This window comes from Sylvia atricapilla, chromosome 6 (genome assembly GCF_009819655.1).
Source record: "Sylvia atricapilla isolate bSylAtr1 chromosome 6, bSylAtr1.pri, whole genome shotgun sequence".
NCBI classification, from domain to species: Eukaryota; Metazoa; Chordata; class Aves; order Passeriformes; family Sylviidae; genus Sylvia; species Sylvia atricapilla.
In genome coordinates this window covers 56,857,502-56,874,473 of record NC_089145.1, presented here as the reverse complement: position 1 = coordinate 56,874,473, position 16,972 = coordinate 56,857,502, and the positions used below count along the sequence as shown (strand labels likewise).

General features: G+C 44.6%; 1 protein-coding gene across 1 annotated transcript in view; it reads left to right on the top strand.

Moving 5' to 3' along the window:
• Nucleotides 1-16,972, top strand: part of IFT43 (intraflagellar transport 43) — a 44,648-nt gene that overhangs the window by 6,940 nt on the left and 20,736 nt on the right. The window contains exon 3 of the mRNA XM_066322018.1: nucleotides 8,674-8,741. Coding sequence (XP_066178115.1) covers nucleotides 8,674-8,741 — 68 coding nt within the window. The remainder of the gene's footprint in view (nucleotides 1-8,673; nucleotides 8,742-16,972) is intronic.

Genomic DNA, 16,972 nt, shown 5'->3' with positions numbered 1-16,972 from the left:
CCTGACCATGGAATTGGTGTTGCCCAGTTTTTCCTGCCTAGAGTTGCTCTCTGTTAGATAATTAAAACACCCTCTCCTGTGCTCTTAATTCCTTCTACTGAAGGACCACTACCACTGTACTGGTAGCACAATAGATTCATCTGTGAAATATAAAGCCCAGAAAAGAAACAGGTATCACCCATCTCATTAATTCTGGCCTCAGAAGGGTATGCTCATCACAAGGAGTCAAGACTATGCAGATTAGCTCAGTTTTCTCTTGGTAGTGCAAGAGATGATATTGTAAAAAAGATCCACTGGGTTTATTTGGCAGTGATGGATGGTTCAGGACTATGCCCAGAGCACTTTTCCATTTATTAGGCAAAGAGACCTCCCACTGATGGGTATAGTTTTGGGGACTGGTTGCCTAATAGAAATTTTTACTGATAATTGATCTAATCTTCCCCTCCCCGCCTCGCTGGAACCAGTCCTTACAGCCATTTCACTGGAACTAATTCCACCTCCATACAGTGCCCTAAATCATTGATTCCCAAGGTCTGCTGTTGAGTGCTGACTGGTCACATGCCACAGGCGCCTTCTTGCTTCTGGCTGCTAAATTTCATTAAAATAACTTTACTGATGTGACTCTTCCACATGAGCAATTGTTGCTTCAGGGATGTTACGCAATGGTGCCTGGCAAGGAGATTTTACTTAGTATGAGGGGATTCCTGCTTTGAAAACCCTCTTGTTTGGGTAATTCCTGTGTCCTTTATTCAGGCTTATGCTCTGAAGCATGACAGTCACACTTTACAGTATTTTTCCATTTGTAAAAATCTGTAAATGGTATAAAATGGTTAACTGAGTGTTCAGAAATCTGACTGATCAGTAAGCTGCTTGTAACTTACACTACTGTAATGCTTACAAACTTCTGTTAATTGTATCTTAAGTCTCTTCCAAATCAACTGTTAGTGGATAACTTTATGTTATAAATTGTGATTCAAATCTTGTTGCAGTATATCCCTCCCTTAGTCATTGCCTGGCCGATCTGAAATACTTGGCTTCTTGACTCATTGTCCGAAGTTGGCTCCTTTGTCCCCTGATGTCTCATAGAACCCTTCTCTGAACTCCCTTTGGGCTTTGCTGAGTGTTACAATCTGAACTCTTCCTGGAATTGGTCCCTTTCCTCTTGCTGTGCTGAAGATAACTTTGTAGCTGCTTGAATACTAGCAAACAGCCCCATCTGGGTTGTCGATGTGAACGTACCTGCAGAAGTCCTGCCCTCCAGCCATCTGCCTGCTCTGAAACTTGTTTTGCATCCTTTGGCAAACCACTCATCTTGCATCTGAATTTTTGCCAGTCGAATCACTCATTTGGCTGCACCTTCCAAGACTGCCTGGGATATTTAGCCAAAGGCTGTTAGGCTAATCAATGGTATAATAAAGCGTGTATCCTAATATTTAAATTAATTTGCAGAGGCAGAATAAGCAGTAGTATGAATGTGGTTGTGAGCCAAGATTTTGCTGGGTTCTTTTTGTGGCTTTGCCATAGATTTGCTTTGGGGCCTTGGAGAAGTCCTTCTACTAGTTTTCTTTAGTCCCTGTCTGAAAGGAAAGCTAGAGCTTTATGCAGAAGCACTGTGGGTATTCCATAAATTGACCCACAGGGGGATTTAGATGCTGTATCCTCATAACAAAATCCATATCCTGCACTGGGTGCCTGTGTAGTGTGTAGATAATCTCAGGCTGGGCTGGTGGATCTGTTGAGATGTCAGAAAGTGGCTGGGAATGGCAGTGTATCTGAAACCCTGTCCTTCTGTGCAGTTCTGGCCCCATTCCTCGAGCTCTGGCTGTGCATGTCCTTGCACTTCCAGTGAGAGACCCTGATCCCCATCCTGTGTCTTCTGGCCTTCACAAGTGGAGCAGGGCTTTTCCTTGCCTTCAGGGACCTCCAGGTCCTGAACAAGCAGATGTTCATTTCACTGTTGGAAATGCTTTAGGCATAGAGACTAAACTAGCAATCTCCTTTCTAAGCTGGAAAGCACTGATTTTATTGTCCTCTTCCTTCTCTGAGAAAGATGCAGCAAGTAATGTTTGCCACCTCTGTAAGGGCATATTATATATAATGACAACCCTATGAGCTCTTCTGTGTCTGAGAAGGCTCTCAGTCCTTTCTCCTGAAGCTGCTCTGCTTTGCAAATGGAACCAAAACAATTTTGGTACCATAGAGAAAGACTTTCTAACTGAAGGCAACAACATTTGAGTGGGAAGACATCAGTTCCAATGAGTCCAGCTGGGACCTCATCCTCAAGTTGTGCTTTGGTAGACATGCTAAAAGTAGTCTCAAGGTCCTTCACGGAATAAAAACAGGGACAGCACCTGATTTCTGACCCTAATACAGGTGGATGCTGGCCTCTGTGGCTCTGTATCACTCAGTGTTTAAGTGACAACATGCTTTAGGGCAACAGCTGGAAAGAGGATTTGAAGATCTGACCTTTCCAGAGGGGGCATCAAAGTCCTTTTGTAGTTCTAGTTGCCAGTGCTTCTAAAACATTTGGGTGGAAAAATGAGCTGTTGCTTTTTAGGTTAAATCAACATGTCAGGATCAGTTGTTTTCACTGAATGTTTGTTGGAAGAAAAACTATTAAAAAAAATGTAAGTACCTGAAATACAAGGCCAGTTGTGTTCTTACATTGCTAAGTCACTCAGTTGGGTGGGGTTGAGTGAGTGTATCTGCATTCTAAAATACAGTGCAGAATGATGTGGAGATCCCCTGGTGAGAAGCAACTTGCATTCTACCTGGGGAGGTACCAGCTTTGTTACCAGAAGTACCTAAAGCAAGACAATTTCCAGACTTGAGCTGACTTAGATGGATCCTGCTCGCAGGTGTGTCTGCACCTGTGGTGTAGACATGGCCTGGGGCTTGATATGATCAGGGCCTTTAATCAGAGCGGTGTTTTCCTGACCCAGTTCTTACCCTTGCACAGTGGTTGGCATCCAGCTCCAAACTCTCATTTCATTGTCTGGTCTGGTCTGGATCTGTGCAGCAGCCACCCCCCAAGTGCTGTCCTCTACATTCCCTGAAACTTAGAAATATGTAAGTGAGGAACCCAGTACCAGTTGTACTCAGCTGAGTGTTGATATGGGGACCTTATTTGCATCAAAATAATCACATTGGTTTGGACACTGTCCTTCAGAAGTCATAATTGTAATGCAGTCACAGTCATTTCTGTATCTACAATTTGCACTGCAACAAGATCTAGAGAGTGTTGGTGTATGGCTGGAACAAAAATTTCCTGTTTCCAAAGACCTTACAGTCTAACTGCAATGTTTTTCTCTAGCATTCTGTTTTCCCCTGTGATCTTCAGCTTGTAGAGGAGCCTTCACCAGGGGTAGCTGCATTTTTTATATGGCATGTTGCCAGGGTTTTGCCTTCTTAGGCACGCAGTTGGGAGTAGGGTGGACTGGCAGTAGACAGCTCTTGAAGCAATTGGCATTTCTGAGAACCTGGGAGGGTTCTCTGAGGCAGAATTTCCTGTAGCTATTGCACACTGCAAATGCCCTCCCATCTCTGTGGTCCTGGGCTGAGCTGTGTGTGTCCCTTCATGTCCCAGAGTTTCTGTCATTTGATTCTTGCATTATTCTAGTAAATACCCTCCACTGAAAGGATCCAGCATCCAAGGAAGCACTGGGGTTTTTTTACCTGCTTTACCTGCTTCCATTTTACAGGGTTTGCTTTTTTTTTTTTTTTTTTTTTTTTTTTTTTTTTTTTTTTTTTTTTTTGTTTCCCAGAGGTCTTCTGGTTGCTTGTAGAAATGCTGGACTCCCAGCCTGTTCCTGGGGACCTCTCATCTGGAAGCTGGCCAGAGTCTCCAGGAGGAATCTTAAAAATGCAGCTGAACTTTTGTTCCCTAATTAGGCCAACTTCCCCAGTGTGAGCCCCAGCACTGCATGGCCTGGAGCTCCCCAAGGCCTTGTGCAGCCTCTCTCCCGTGCACCCCGACTGGCTGACTGGCAGGGCAGTTTATTTTCAGCTTTCTGAGCTTATCTCCTTGCCTTTTGATGACATCTTCTGAAATAGCTTTTCTAGTCAGCCATGTTTCCCAGCCTTTCTAGCAGTATCCTGCCTGCTTGTCTACCTTAATGTGGATTAGGGACAGTCTCATTGAAAATAATTTTATTAAAAGCTTTTCCTTTTCCACACATTCGTTTCATACTTTGAGTGCTCCTGGACCCACCTCAAGGCAACAAAAAGAACAGTAGGAAGTGGGAAGGTGGATGGGAAAATGCCTGACCATATGTAGCATAAAGTGGTAGCAAACTGTTTGAGAAATGCTCGTGTCTAGGAGGGCTGGAGGGGCACTTCCCTATGACTGGGGTTGTGAGAGGGTTCTACCTGGTGACCCCTTGTTCAGAGAATCAGATTGTTGTGTGCTGTTTTCCTGCAGGGGAGAGCAGTAACTCAGACAGGTTAAGGTGCCAAATGCTGCAAAGGTGACAGCCTTCCTCATGGGTGCACAGCTGACAAATAGCTGGCCACTCTTTTAGCAGAGCAGTTCTTGATAGCTGGTTAACAATATGAAACGCTTCTTTACCTGTGGTAGATGGCAGAGAATATTTGAAGGCCCCCAAGAACTTCTGTCTCAATAACATTTTCCATAGTAAAGGAAAGTCAGTGGCTGTGAAAAGAAGGACAGTTGGTGGATGAAATGCAAATCCAGTATTTTCTGCTTGGTGTTTAAGACATGCAGAAGTCCTTGAAGGGTATTCATTAAAATCAGATGCACTATTTGAACTGTCCATGGACATGATAAAGAGAGCCAGCAGAGATGGGTTGTTCTTTGCAAAAAGCCCAGGCTTGCATAAATCTTGGAATTGATGTGGTTTGGATATCATACATGCTCTGAGATCAGTATATATTATATTATGTGTCTCTTTAGGGGCAGTGGGGCTATTTCACTTACACCTCCTAAAATGGCATCAATCAAAGCTAATTAATCAGGCCTGATTGTGGAGATTTGCTTTTCTTCAGTCAAGGGAGCCTCTGGCATCTTGCTGGAGAAGAGAATCTTGAGACTGCCCATACTTCTTTCTTTTCACTTCATGATCAATATTGGATAAAAACAGGACATCTACATACTGTGTAAAATCTCACAGTGTTTGTATATTGGAAAAACATAGATCCTCCATATTTTAAGAGAAATATGACATGAATTGTGTGTCCTCTGTTGCACGCTGTCAATGTCATTTGAATCCCTGCATCCCTGCACAGAGTGCTCAGTGTTTCAAAGGAGTTGTCATGTTGATGAAGGTAAATTAATCCATATTTCCAGCCCCACCTGAGAATCTGAAGGACTTAACATGCCCATAATCTGTCTCTCATGTGGTAGGTCCTAAAAGAAACTTTGCTGGACTTTCAGGATTCAGAGACACACAAGGTAGTTGCTTCCATGAGGGAAGCAGCATCCAACTGGCACCTTCAGAACTGCAGACATGATCTGACAAGTAGCCTGGAAATTTCTGCTTTAATGGGGAAGCCAGATTAGAATTCTGCATCTATCTGATAAGAAAGGGCCTGAAAAACAATAAAGAAGGTGGTAGAGTTTCTACTTTAATGAAGGAGAGATGGAATTCAGGCCAGTCATTTTTCCAAGGGAGAGATAAAATACTGATTTAGTATTCTAGTATCAAAATGTTGGTAAGGAAGGTGGCCTGAGAAGTACTGGAAAAATGCCATCACAAAAATGGTGAGCTGAGTTTCTCAGAAAAACAACCAAAAAACCAAAACAACAACAAGAAAACAAAAAAACTCAGACCATGGCAATTTTCCCTGGAAAAGAGACAATCTGCAGAAACTCAAGTAGAGGAGATCTCCTGGAGATAAATAACAAACAAAACTGAAGTGGAAAGGCAAATCCCAGCAAGTAAGTGATTAGTTGATGCTGTGAAAGAGACTGAGCAGCAAGGGCTGAGAAACAACACTGTTGTCAGGAGCTGGTGGAATCTCAGTGTTTTGAAAACTAAACAGTTTGGATGTATAGCTTTCCATTTGGGAACATATATACAAATCTTGCCTAAGGTATAACACTAGGCCAACAAGTTCTGATCATTTAAATCCCCCAGTCTTCTTCACCAAAAAGGTATGCTTAGGAGCACATTTGCTGCATTACAGAAGAACAGTGTACTCTGTTTCTGCTCTGATCCCTCTGGGGTTTACATTTGTCCCACTTTCTGCCTTGAGCTCTTGCCTGCAGCTGCAAAGTCCCTACCTGTCACCATATTATGGCAAAGCACGACATTGCATTCTCAATTGTAAATTATGCTGAGGTTTTGGAACTGTGAAAGTATATGAAGGTAAGTTTATTTACTTGACAAAAGTGTATGTGGCATGTGGCCTTATTGCAGCACTTTCCAGGCAGCTAACAAAGAAAAGCTATTTCTCCTCAGCTGACAGTTAACGTTGCCTTTCCTGTTGCTAGTGATCCTGTAGGCAATTCAGAAAGAATTACCTGATATATTGCAAGAGGAATAAAAGACCTGTAGGTGTATGTGAGGTGTTTTTCAGGATCTGACAGACATTCAGGGTTGCCTGGTGTGTATGATCAATGGGAACATGTTGTAACATTGGCAAGACATTGGAATCAAACTCCTAGATGCCCTGGAGTCATGCCTTTTGCAAAGACTGGGCCAGGCATTGTCATCACCCCCTGATCTAATGTGCCCCACTTGAGTTATCTTTGATCTGAAGGCTATTTTTGATGATGAGTAAATTAAATTGCAGGTGCATTGAAATGTCCTGGAGATGCTGCATTTTCCCTCAGCCTTATGGCCCAGATTCTTTGGTGTAATTTTTGTATCTCCATGCTCCTTTGTGAGGAGTTGTGAAGGCTGTGTGTTGGAAACGTGGCTTGCTGGCTATCAGAGGGAGAGTGTGAGGGGGAAGGGGGTTGTTTAAATGGGAAGCATTTGTATGGGAAGGAGTGTGTTTTTGAGTGTGGGGTGTGTGTAATGGGAATGGGGATGTTTATGTGGGCATGCACGCCCATATGTGGTGTGTGTTCCCATTTTTTCCTGGGCTCTGGGTGTGTCCAGATCAACTGAATTCAAAATGCTCCTTTTTTGGCACTGTAGCCTCTTCTCTGGTTTGGCATCTTAAGAATCTAGGGGAATCATTTAAAGATCAGAAAACTCCATTCACTTGGGCCCCTGAAGGCTTCACATTCTGTGACATGGTCATTCCAGTCGACTGAGCTCTGTCCCCTACGGATGAGCCCATATAAGGAGGCTGTTTCCTGCGTTTCACGCTCCCTGCCTGTCCCTCTGCCCTCCTGTGCTCCCTTTGCTGAAGAAAGTTGGTATTTTGGGACTGCAGCTCCTGCCTCATTCCTGCTCCCTGTTTATTTTTGGAGGATGACTATTTTTGCTCCTATCAGGGAGCTATGCAGGGTCATACCCCCTCCCTGCAGCAGGCAGAGGCTGCCCCTGGCAGGGTCTCTTAATTTCCCACACTCACAAACAATGCTTCTACTTCAAGAAATAAACATGTGAGACCCCTACCGACAGGGGTTAGCTCGACCCTGTCCTCATCTGTGGCAAGAGGCGAGTTGGCTTTGGCTCAGGGTTGACCCCACCACACATGCAAGGTCCTCTCTGAAGTCAAAACTCCTAAGGAGTCATCCCACTTATTCACTTTGTTAATAAAAGCTGTGGAAGCCACCTGTGCCCCCACCATTCCGTTGCATTTAGCATTTTTCCTCTGTTTCGGGACATCTTTTACCCAATCATTCTTTCTCATGGTGGTCCATTCACAGGTCCCCGTAATCCATCTTCCCTCACTGGGCACCATCAATTGGGAGCTTTGTAAGCTGGGTTCTCCTTACCTCTGCTTTCATCCCTGCCTGCCATGCAGAACACTGAAGGCAGTGCTGTACAAAGTGCCTCAGGCTGGGGGAACTAAGCCCCAAATGGCAATGGGCAGCTTCCAAATGGTGGGAATTCATGGCCTCATTTGGAAATTCCCATCATAAGCCCCAAGCTGAATTCCCGTTTTCTCTTGCCATGTGGCAGAGTGCCACACAAGACAATGCAAGAAAATAGCAGGGGATGTCTTTAAGCTCCAGATGATCTTCCCCTTTGGATTTTGGTGGTGGCAGTGGTGGGATTCATCCCAACTAACTCTGGAAGAGTTTGGGTATGGATCACTGTATCTGAACTTGGCATCTATTCTCCTATTCTAAGCAGCAGACAAAAGCAGACTTTTTAAGAACAATTCCTCATATAAAACAAGATGTCTAAAACATGCTGTCTTGTACCCTAGGAAAGGCATATCATGATGCCTCCCACTGATATGTGGGAAACAGTGCTGAACAAGTTCCCAGTGATCCCTATTTTGCCAGGAGAGCACATCTTCTGTGGATCAGTCAGCTACTGTATTGTGTGTCCTCAAAAAGTCAAAGGCACACAGACCTGAAACTTGTCAAGATACTGATTAGGGTGATGCATCTTTTGTTTACAGACAAGCTTAAAAACCTGTCCTGTAGTTTATGTCTTCCTTTTATTTTATGATTAAAGAGCATTTTAAACACTGTCTCTCCATTATTTGGTAAAGTGTTCCATTAGTGTGTGTGGACCTGGTGTCTCAATTGGCTTGACTTTGCCTTAGCCAGAGATGTCTGTAACATGTCTCTTCTCTTTATTAAAGGTTCCACCACCTAAACCCCCACGCCGGCAAGGAGGCTGGGCCGACGATCCTGTACTGGCACATAACAAGTGAGTCCTCACCTCTTTCTGTATTAAGAGGGACTTAGGTGTGGAATAAAGGAACATCACTAGCTGGACCTTGTCACAGATATTGGAATAGTTTTCCTGGTCTTTTAGATGGTCTCACTTTCCAATATCAGTGTAACTTGTTCAAGCCATTTGAAGTATTGCTCTTGCTTGGTTCCATGGTGAGGCTTTGAACTGTGTACGTGTCCCTGTTTGCCAGAGACAGTGTATTCCTTACCTGGTACCATGACTGGAATGAGTCAAGAGCATAATAAGCATGTTAAATGCAGGAGCTGGGATGGGGGGATTTGACTGGTTCCGTCCTTTCCAGGAGAGTGACACATGACAGCATCACACTGACAAGAGTGCAATGAACACATCAGGATTTAGTGATCAGCCTTGACAGTAAAGGTGAAATTTGTCAATGTTTATGTGTGTATAGGGTTATGGTATAATGGAGATGGATGGAGATGGTCAGCAAGAAGAGATGGCAGGAAAAAGTATACAAATTGTAGAATGTGTGTTGAGAAGCCTGATGCTTATGTGAAGGACACGTAAGACAAAGGAAATATCTGGGCATGGAAATAGAATAGGTATGAAAACTAAAGGACAGTTCAGACTGGGAGGACATTACTTGCTTTCAAATAGTTGTGGTTTTCCAAGCTGAGAAGTTATGCTGAAGTATTTCATATTCACAGAGCTGAAGGGCTCAGCTGTGGAGTGGTATAAGATTGCTTGTGTAGTAAAAGGCTTATAATAAAAGTCTGTATGTCTTATTATATACTTTGGAGGCACTATGATTTATAAATTATATGTATTTTCCTTTCTGAAACTGAGAACGGGTGAGGACATCCAGAAGCCTGTTACACAATCAGTATTTCTTGGGAAGGGAGAAAGGTGGTCTGTATTCTGGGAAAATTAACACTCTAATTATCTCTGAAAAATAGTCTGGAAATCTGATCCAGAATAAAGATCTCAGCCTGAATTCCTGTTGCTCTCCAGTTTAACTCTGATGCGGTTATTTTTCAGAGGCTGGCTGCAGCTAGAAGTTGCTATTGAAAAGATGGCACCTCAGGGTGTTTTAACACCTCAGGGTGTTAAAAAAGTGCCACCAATGATCCTGGATCTTTGTAGGACCAAGCAGAAGCTTTCTGGAAATGTGACAGCAGACAAGAAGGTTCAATTTCATTGTTTAGGAAAAACAAGTTATGTAATTGTTGGTTAGGTGAAGGACTAGATTGGAGGTAATACATATGCAGGGCTGTGCCTAATGTGCCCTGAAGGACAGTGAGCAGGTTCCTAATGTAACAGCACTGTGCCACGTGCTATATCACCATGTTTTCCATTGTTTGACATTAGCTTTATCGTATAGATTTGCAGCATTAGCTGTGGGTGGTGCTCCCCCAGCATCTCAGCTGTGTGGATTACAAGACATTGTAAGTGTCTGGAGTAAAGGCTTCTGTGACAGCGGATATAGTTCACTGCAACACAGTGTTGCAGATCCTTCTGCCTCTGAGAGTCTACACACTGGGACATGAGACCAAGCTGTGTCTCTTGCTCAGTCATGCATGTGATATGTCATATCTGACAATGTTCATTTGTAATAAGGGTTTTTATTGCATGAATTTTATGAAGAAGTTTGTTCTGACTTTCTCCAGTCATATGAGGTACAAGGGTTTTGTACAACTAATTCCCCTGTCTTTCCTTGTGTATTGTCCCCAAGCTGATCTCTCTTCTTCTCTCCCTTTAAAAAGTCTGACATGCTGGCCTGTAGGGCTTGCTTTGTGATATATCCCAGGGTAAAGCCTTCATGTGAAAAGTCTGAGTCATTGGCTGATGTCATACCAATGTTGCTGTAGCTTTGTTGTTTCTGTTTTCTCAGGCTCTATCTCCCCAAAGCTTTTCAACCAATTTGACTCAGTTTGGAAGCCCGTCAAGTTAACTTGCTCCAAGTTCACTAATGTAGATGTAGTTAGAATAACATGCTTCTGTTGATATATCTGATTTAAGTTTAAGCCCTTTTTTGCCAGTGTAACTGAACTTACACTTGGGAATTGGTCTGTTAGAAGTAATTTGATTTTCAGACAATGTTAAAATCTGATTTTTTTTTTCTTTCACTTAGAAAGGAAGGATGAGCAGAGTGGCTACAGTTAGATTTTCTGTGACATGTAAATATATTGTGGGTCAGATGGGATACTGCAGCCACTTGTGCAATGATCTTGTAGCTATTTATGTTATTCTTTCTCCATCTGAAGTCTTAGCTTTTAGTTCTGTATATGACAGATTCAGTCAGTTACAACTGCATATGTGTTGCATTTTCTACAGGGATGCTTTTCTGCTGTGTTTCTAGTTCAGAGACTTACCAGTATGAAATGATCACTTGAAATTGTTCTTTTTATTTCCATTTGGCACATGTTCGAGTAGAATTTAGTTTGTAACTTGTTTTTCTACCTTTGTGCTCTCTTTTAGTCCCTTACCTGCCCAGCTCATGCCATGCTTATGTAAACTTGTAAATATTCTCAACATCTTGCTGATTATTTCCATCAGACTGTTGCAAGATAGGTCTTTAAAACTGATTAGCACGGATGGTATGCGAGATACAGTATCTTATCAGAATTCCCATAGCATTTGTAAGTGTCAGATATTTAAATTGCTGAGAGCTATCAAAATTACCTATTTTATCAAGTTTTCAAAAGCCAAATGTGGGAAGACGACTTTGCACTCCCAGTACTCTTACAGAACAGTTGTCATTTCTAGAAGTCCCATTTTCTACATCTGGGTAATGATGAGGACCACTGGTAGGTATCTGAGCAAACCCCCAGGCTGGTCCTTTGCAAACAGCAACTAAATGGTTCAAAGTAGTGACAGGAAATTCATTTTTCTGTACTACCAGGGCCATCTGTACCTGAATCTGCTGTATCTACTTAAACCTGTACTCAGAAGAATCATTCCCTGTGAGAAGAAGCTCACTGCTGCCCCAGCAACATTCTAGCACCAGTATTAGCCGAAAGGGGACCAGCCAAGAATCTGGGCAGCCACTTGGAGCCTAGTAGCCTGCTGAGATAAATAACAGTAATTACAGTTGGGTTTTCCTACAGAAGCAGCTCTTTAACCACTGGATGGAGCCCAAGTGCCATTCTGAAAGCTGTGCTGATGTCCCTAATGACATCAACGCTGACACTCCTGAGAGGCAAAGCAGAGTTTTACTGTCAGGTTACCTCACGCATCAAAAGGAAGAAACGCAAAGTGCCTGCCAATGGGGGAAGGAAAAGGGAGCTCAGTTTTGCATACTGGTGAGGATTTCATAAAAGAGGAGTGCTTCCATGATTCATTTAATTCCAACTTCTTCTGCTCTCATCTCTCTGACTTACCTCATAGAATTTCTTCCAGTTTCCTCTCTAGCAGTATCTTATTTTTTTTGCTTCTTGGGTCTCTTTCAATTTACTTGGGTGCTTGATCCCTTTGGTCTTGCAGTGAGCCCTCCTAAAATTCCTACAAGCTCTATGGGCAGCAGCTGGGGTTGTTGAGGAATAAATACAGCTTGTTCAGGTAGCCCTGCAAGCAAGCACAATGCTGCTTTCAATAGGAAGTCCCTTCCAGTGCCTGCACGTGTACCTCGTTTCTTTTACATAGATCATGACAGTTTAGCAACAGGTGCTTCAGCTGCAACTGGAATTTCCCCTTTCTGACTGATAGGCCACACAAAGTTGGAACAATCAAGGCTTGTTTAGGAAAATGACCATGCTGAAGTATTTTGGAACAGAAGTGGTACAGTGTCCAGGAATGCTTTTGTCAAGAAGGTGAATATTAAGTAGGAAGGAATAGGATGCTGTGGGGGTGACCTTTACAGCAGGGTAGCCCAGCCCTTGTGTAGATATCATTCAAGGCTCTGAAGGCTGGGCAGTGGTGAGATTGCACCCTGGAGCTGGAGGAAAGTTATTTAAGAGATTAAGGGGTTTTATGGTTCAAGGTCTCTAGAGATAAGTAAAGTTAAAAACCTCCTGTTTCAAAAATATGGGCTTAAACTATTCTGTATTCTCTCTATAAGAAATGACCCCTGAGAGTGTCTGGTTTTAGAACCTGTAGCAATCCCTATCTTGCAGCTGGGAGTAGTAAAATGCTCATGAGTTTGTCTGGGCAGTGGAGGAAAGCTTGTGTCATTGCTTCTGTTCTCTATTCCAATCCAGCAGCGTTGAGGTGAGTTTTGGTCTGGACTTCCCTGTGACACTGCCACGTTAGCAGCAGAGCCAGACTCCTGACTGCATGGGAGATGTCAGCCTCACTCTGCAGCTTGCAGCCATCTGTGGATGTCCTCAGTGAAGTGAGGAGTATAGGCAGAGAGGATCAAGGCTGCCAAGTGAGGGGGCACAACTTAGAAGGAGAAGAAAGAAAAGGAAGTCCGATTAAGTTTTGTCTTGAAGTGTCTGTTTTTGGGTTTGTCCCTGCATTGATCTGCAAGGGAATGAGGCAAGTAATGGCCCCTTGGGGACCTTCAGGACTTTCTTCTCAATGTCAGCCGTCATTTTCAATCACCCTCTCCCTCCCAGCCATTAATTTTGGCCCAGGATCATGGGGACTTGTCCATCTATCACTCCTAATTGACACTAAATGATCTGTCAGTTTATTGATGAACGGCAGGAGTGGAATTGTCACAATATATTTTACTTTCTAACAACTCCTCCTGACAATTTTACCTTGTCCATCTCACTCTCCTCACATAAATCTCCATTGGCCTCTCATTCCTTCTCTTGGGCTGATCTGGTGCCAGCCACCTCCATGCCATCGGCACGCCTCAAGGACATCAAGATGGCAGTGAGCTGCAATGTGCGGGCCCAGGGTGGGTTTTTTTCTTCTCTCTCCCTGTCCCCTCCTCTTTTTATTTTTCTTTCTTTTTTTTTTTTTCTTTCTTTTTTTTTTCTTTAATAGGCTGGATGTTCCAGGAATGCTAACAAGCTCCTGTCCTCTTGTCCCTTCATGTCATTGCTGGGGCGAGCTCTCCTTGGTGTTTCTGTTTAGACTCAGTAAAGATAACTGGCAGAAAAAGAAATGTCGCTAAAAGACAGAAGAGTCACCTGAGAATCTCTCAGCGCCCTGGCTGTCACAGGGGATTTTTATTCCTTTTAAACCTGCTTAGTGTGACTTGCAAGAGTTTCCTGCAAGGGGAAAGTGTTAGAGTTATGTCCATTTATGTCTTTGCAGTGCTCAGAGGAGCCTGGAAAAAGAGTTTTGCTTCTTCTTTTTCCTTTTTTCACCCTTTTTTCTTTTCAATAGTTTTTTTACATTTTAAATTTTTTCTTTTTCCTTTTTTTTTTCTCTCTCTCTCATTTTTAACCTAGATTTCTGTTTATTTTTCCCAGTTAGTGACATTTTCTTTGACTTCTTTTTCTGGAAAGGTACAGGGCAATGGAAGGTCTAGTAGGATTGCAGCCTCTTGCTCCCATAGAAATGAATCTTGCATGACAAAAATGGAAACTGAAGTGTGGCATTTTTGATAATGATATCTGTCATAACCAAGGCTAAAAGCTTGTCTGGCCATTGTAGGTCACCTGTATATTAGCTCTGAAGTCTAGCTTAATGCAGTTTACCTGTTGAAAGGGACCTGAGATGACTTGATCTACTTGCTTGACCCTATTTCCCCCTCCCCCAGCCCCCTTCCCCATAAAACCCCTCTACTATTCTCAAATTCTTAATCCAGGTTCTTAAAATATCTTCGTTCAGAAGCTCTTGCTCTCAGATGACAGAACAAGATACCATTCAGTAGTAAACACCTAATTCTTTGTAATATTTTTCAAATAAATGTTTTCAGTGAGGCCAGTCACAAGTGAAAGGTCTTTGAACCTCATAATCATAGGTTTGTTCTCTATTGTGAGATCTGAAAAAACCCCAAACAACCTTAAATACATTTTCTGTCTCCTTTAGCAGTCAGTTCTTTCCTGTAACCATGAAGATCCAGAAGTGTGCTTTTTTTTCTTTAAATGGAAGCTGAAATGCTCCTGTAACCTCAAGAGTCATTTTTTGTGGGAGCTGGGCTTTGTGCTTACTGGAGGCCAAGAACGTGATCACTTGGATGGAAGCCTCTGTTCTCAGGGACCAAAGACATGTGGTGGATACCTCTAGAAACTGCAGCGCTGCTTTCTGTTTTCCCACACAGCAGGAATTTGTGTTGAGTGTTGTTGTTTTTACTGTTGCTCAGTGGGAGCTCTGAACAGCTCTGCCGGTCAGCTCTCTACCAGTGAACGAGAGAGGGAACCCTGGGATAATCTGCTTCGGGGATGATGCAGTGAGCAGGCTGAGGTTCAGTGATCCTCGGGAGCACTCTCTGTCAGCTTGTTCTTTTGTGCCAGTTCCTAAAGTCCTGCTTGCCAGAGCCTTCCTCCTTTGTTGCTTCTTTTAAGTAAGCCCACATATTAGGACGTGAGGAGAAACGAAAACACTTCAACTGGAGATTAAGTGCCTCACAAGTCCATTTCAGCTGCAGCTGGCTAGCAGCAGTGTCTGTCAGATCCCATCTCACAGAGCATGCCTGCTCATTGCTGTATCCATCCTCTTCCAGAGCCACGCTCCGGGGCAGTGTGTTCAGCATGCAGACCAGCACAGGCAGCTTCTGAGGGGCCAGAAAGTGGATGGTAGGGCCATTACAGTTTAAAAATGTGTGTCTGCCCAAAACCCCTTTGCAGTGATCCAGATAGCCATGCATTCCAGAGCTAGGAAGTGGAGGGCTGTGAGGTGACATCCTGTGATGAAAATAGAACCTCATAGCATACTGAAATCAATGGCAAAACTTGCCTCAATTGTAGGAGATGTGAAGATTAAACTCCTTTATTTTGTAAAGGAAAACCTGGATTTCCCAGGCTGCCACAGGCCAGAAAGAGAGGCTGGAAACTTAAAACAACAGATCAGAGCCCCAGCGAAGGTGCAATAGCCGAGAAGGCAACTTGTGGTGCTTTCCAGCACGGGTAGTAGTTCTAATTTACAGACAGCTTTGGTGAATGTGTCTTTTCCTGTGCCACAGCAAACAAGCAGTGACCAAGACCCACACTTGGAGAGCCCGGAGAACTATCAGTTAGCACTCATGTGTCATATTGGATGTGTAAGTTAGTTGTGCCTTAGGCTATTGAACAAGCTGCAACTCCTAGCTCACCACCCACTCACTGTGGTGATGGGCACTTAAGGAACACTTGAGCAAGAGGGTACAACGTCTTTTAAAATATTTTTTTCCCCTCCCCTCTCAGGCCTAGACCTGAATTACAGTCTTTGCCCGAGAGGCAAAAAGCTTCGTGCCTCGCTGTGGGCTGAGCCAAGCCTTGGGTGTTGGGATGGGGCATGGTTTTGGATGGAAGCACTGAGGCAGAACGCTGGCTGCTGACTTGCTTCCTGCGCACCCAGCCTGCTTCTGCCGCCCTTTGATCGCCCTACTGTCTCCCACAAAACGCATCTCTGAACATCACGACCTTCTCCTCTTTCCCCGTTTCATTCTTTTAGCACGCGGGATGCTTGGAGCGGCTTTCTGGTTCCAGGTGATTCGTTGAAGGGGTTGAGGCACGCCGGCAAATACGCCAGCACACACAGGGGCAGATGAATTTCTCCCGCGCTGCCCTGTAAAATGAGAGCAGCCGGCTCTGGATCCGGACAGGCGATGGGTGCGGACCCGGCCCGCAGTGGGTGCAGACACAGCACAGCCCGCAGTGGGTGCAGGCACGGCCCGCAGTGGGTGCAGACACAGCACAGCCCGCAGTGGGTGCAGGCACAGCCCGCAGTGGGTGCAGGCACAGCACACAGTGGGTGCAGGCACAGCACACAGTGGGTGCAGGCACAGCACAGCACACAGTGGGTGCAGCACAGCACACAGTGGGTGCAGCACGGCCCGCAGTGGGTGCAGGCACAGCCCGCAGTGGGTGCAGGCACAGCCCGCAGTGGGTGCAGGCACAGCACACAGTGGGTGCAGCACGGCCCGCAGTGGGTGCAGGCACAGCACACAGTGGGTGCAGGCACAGCCCGCAGTGGGTGCAGGCACAGCCCGCAGTGGGTGCAGGCACAGCACACAGTGGGTGCAGGCACAGCCCGCAGTGGGTGCAGGCACAGCACACAGTGGGTGCAGGCACAGCCCGCAGTGGGTGCAGGCACAGCCCGCAGTGGGTGCAGCACAGCACACAGTGGGTGCAGCACGGCCCGCAGTGGGTGCAGGCACAGCCCGCAGTGGGTGCAGGCACAGCCCGCAGTGGGTGCAGGCACAG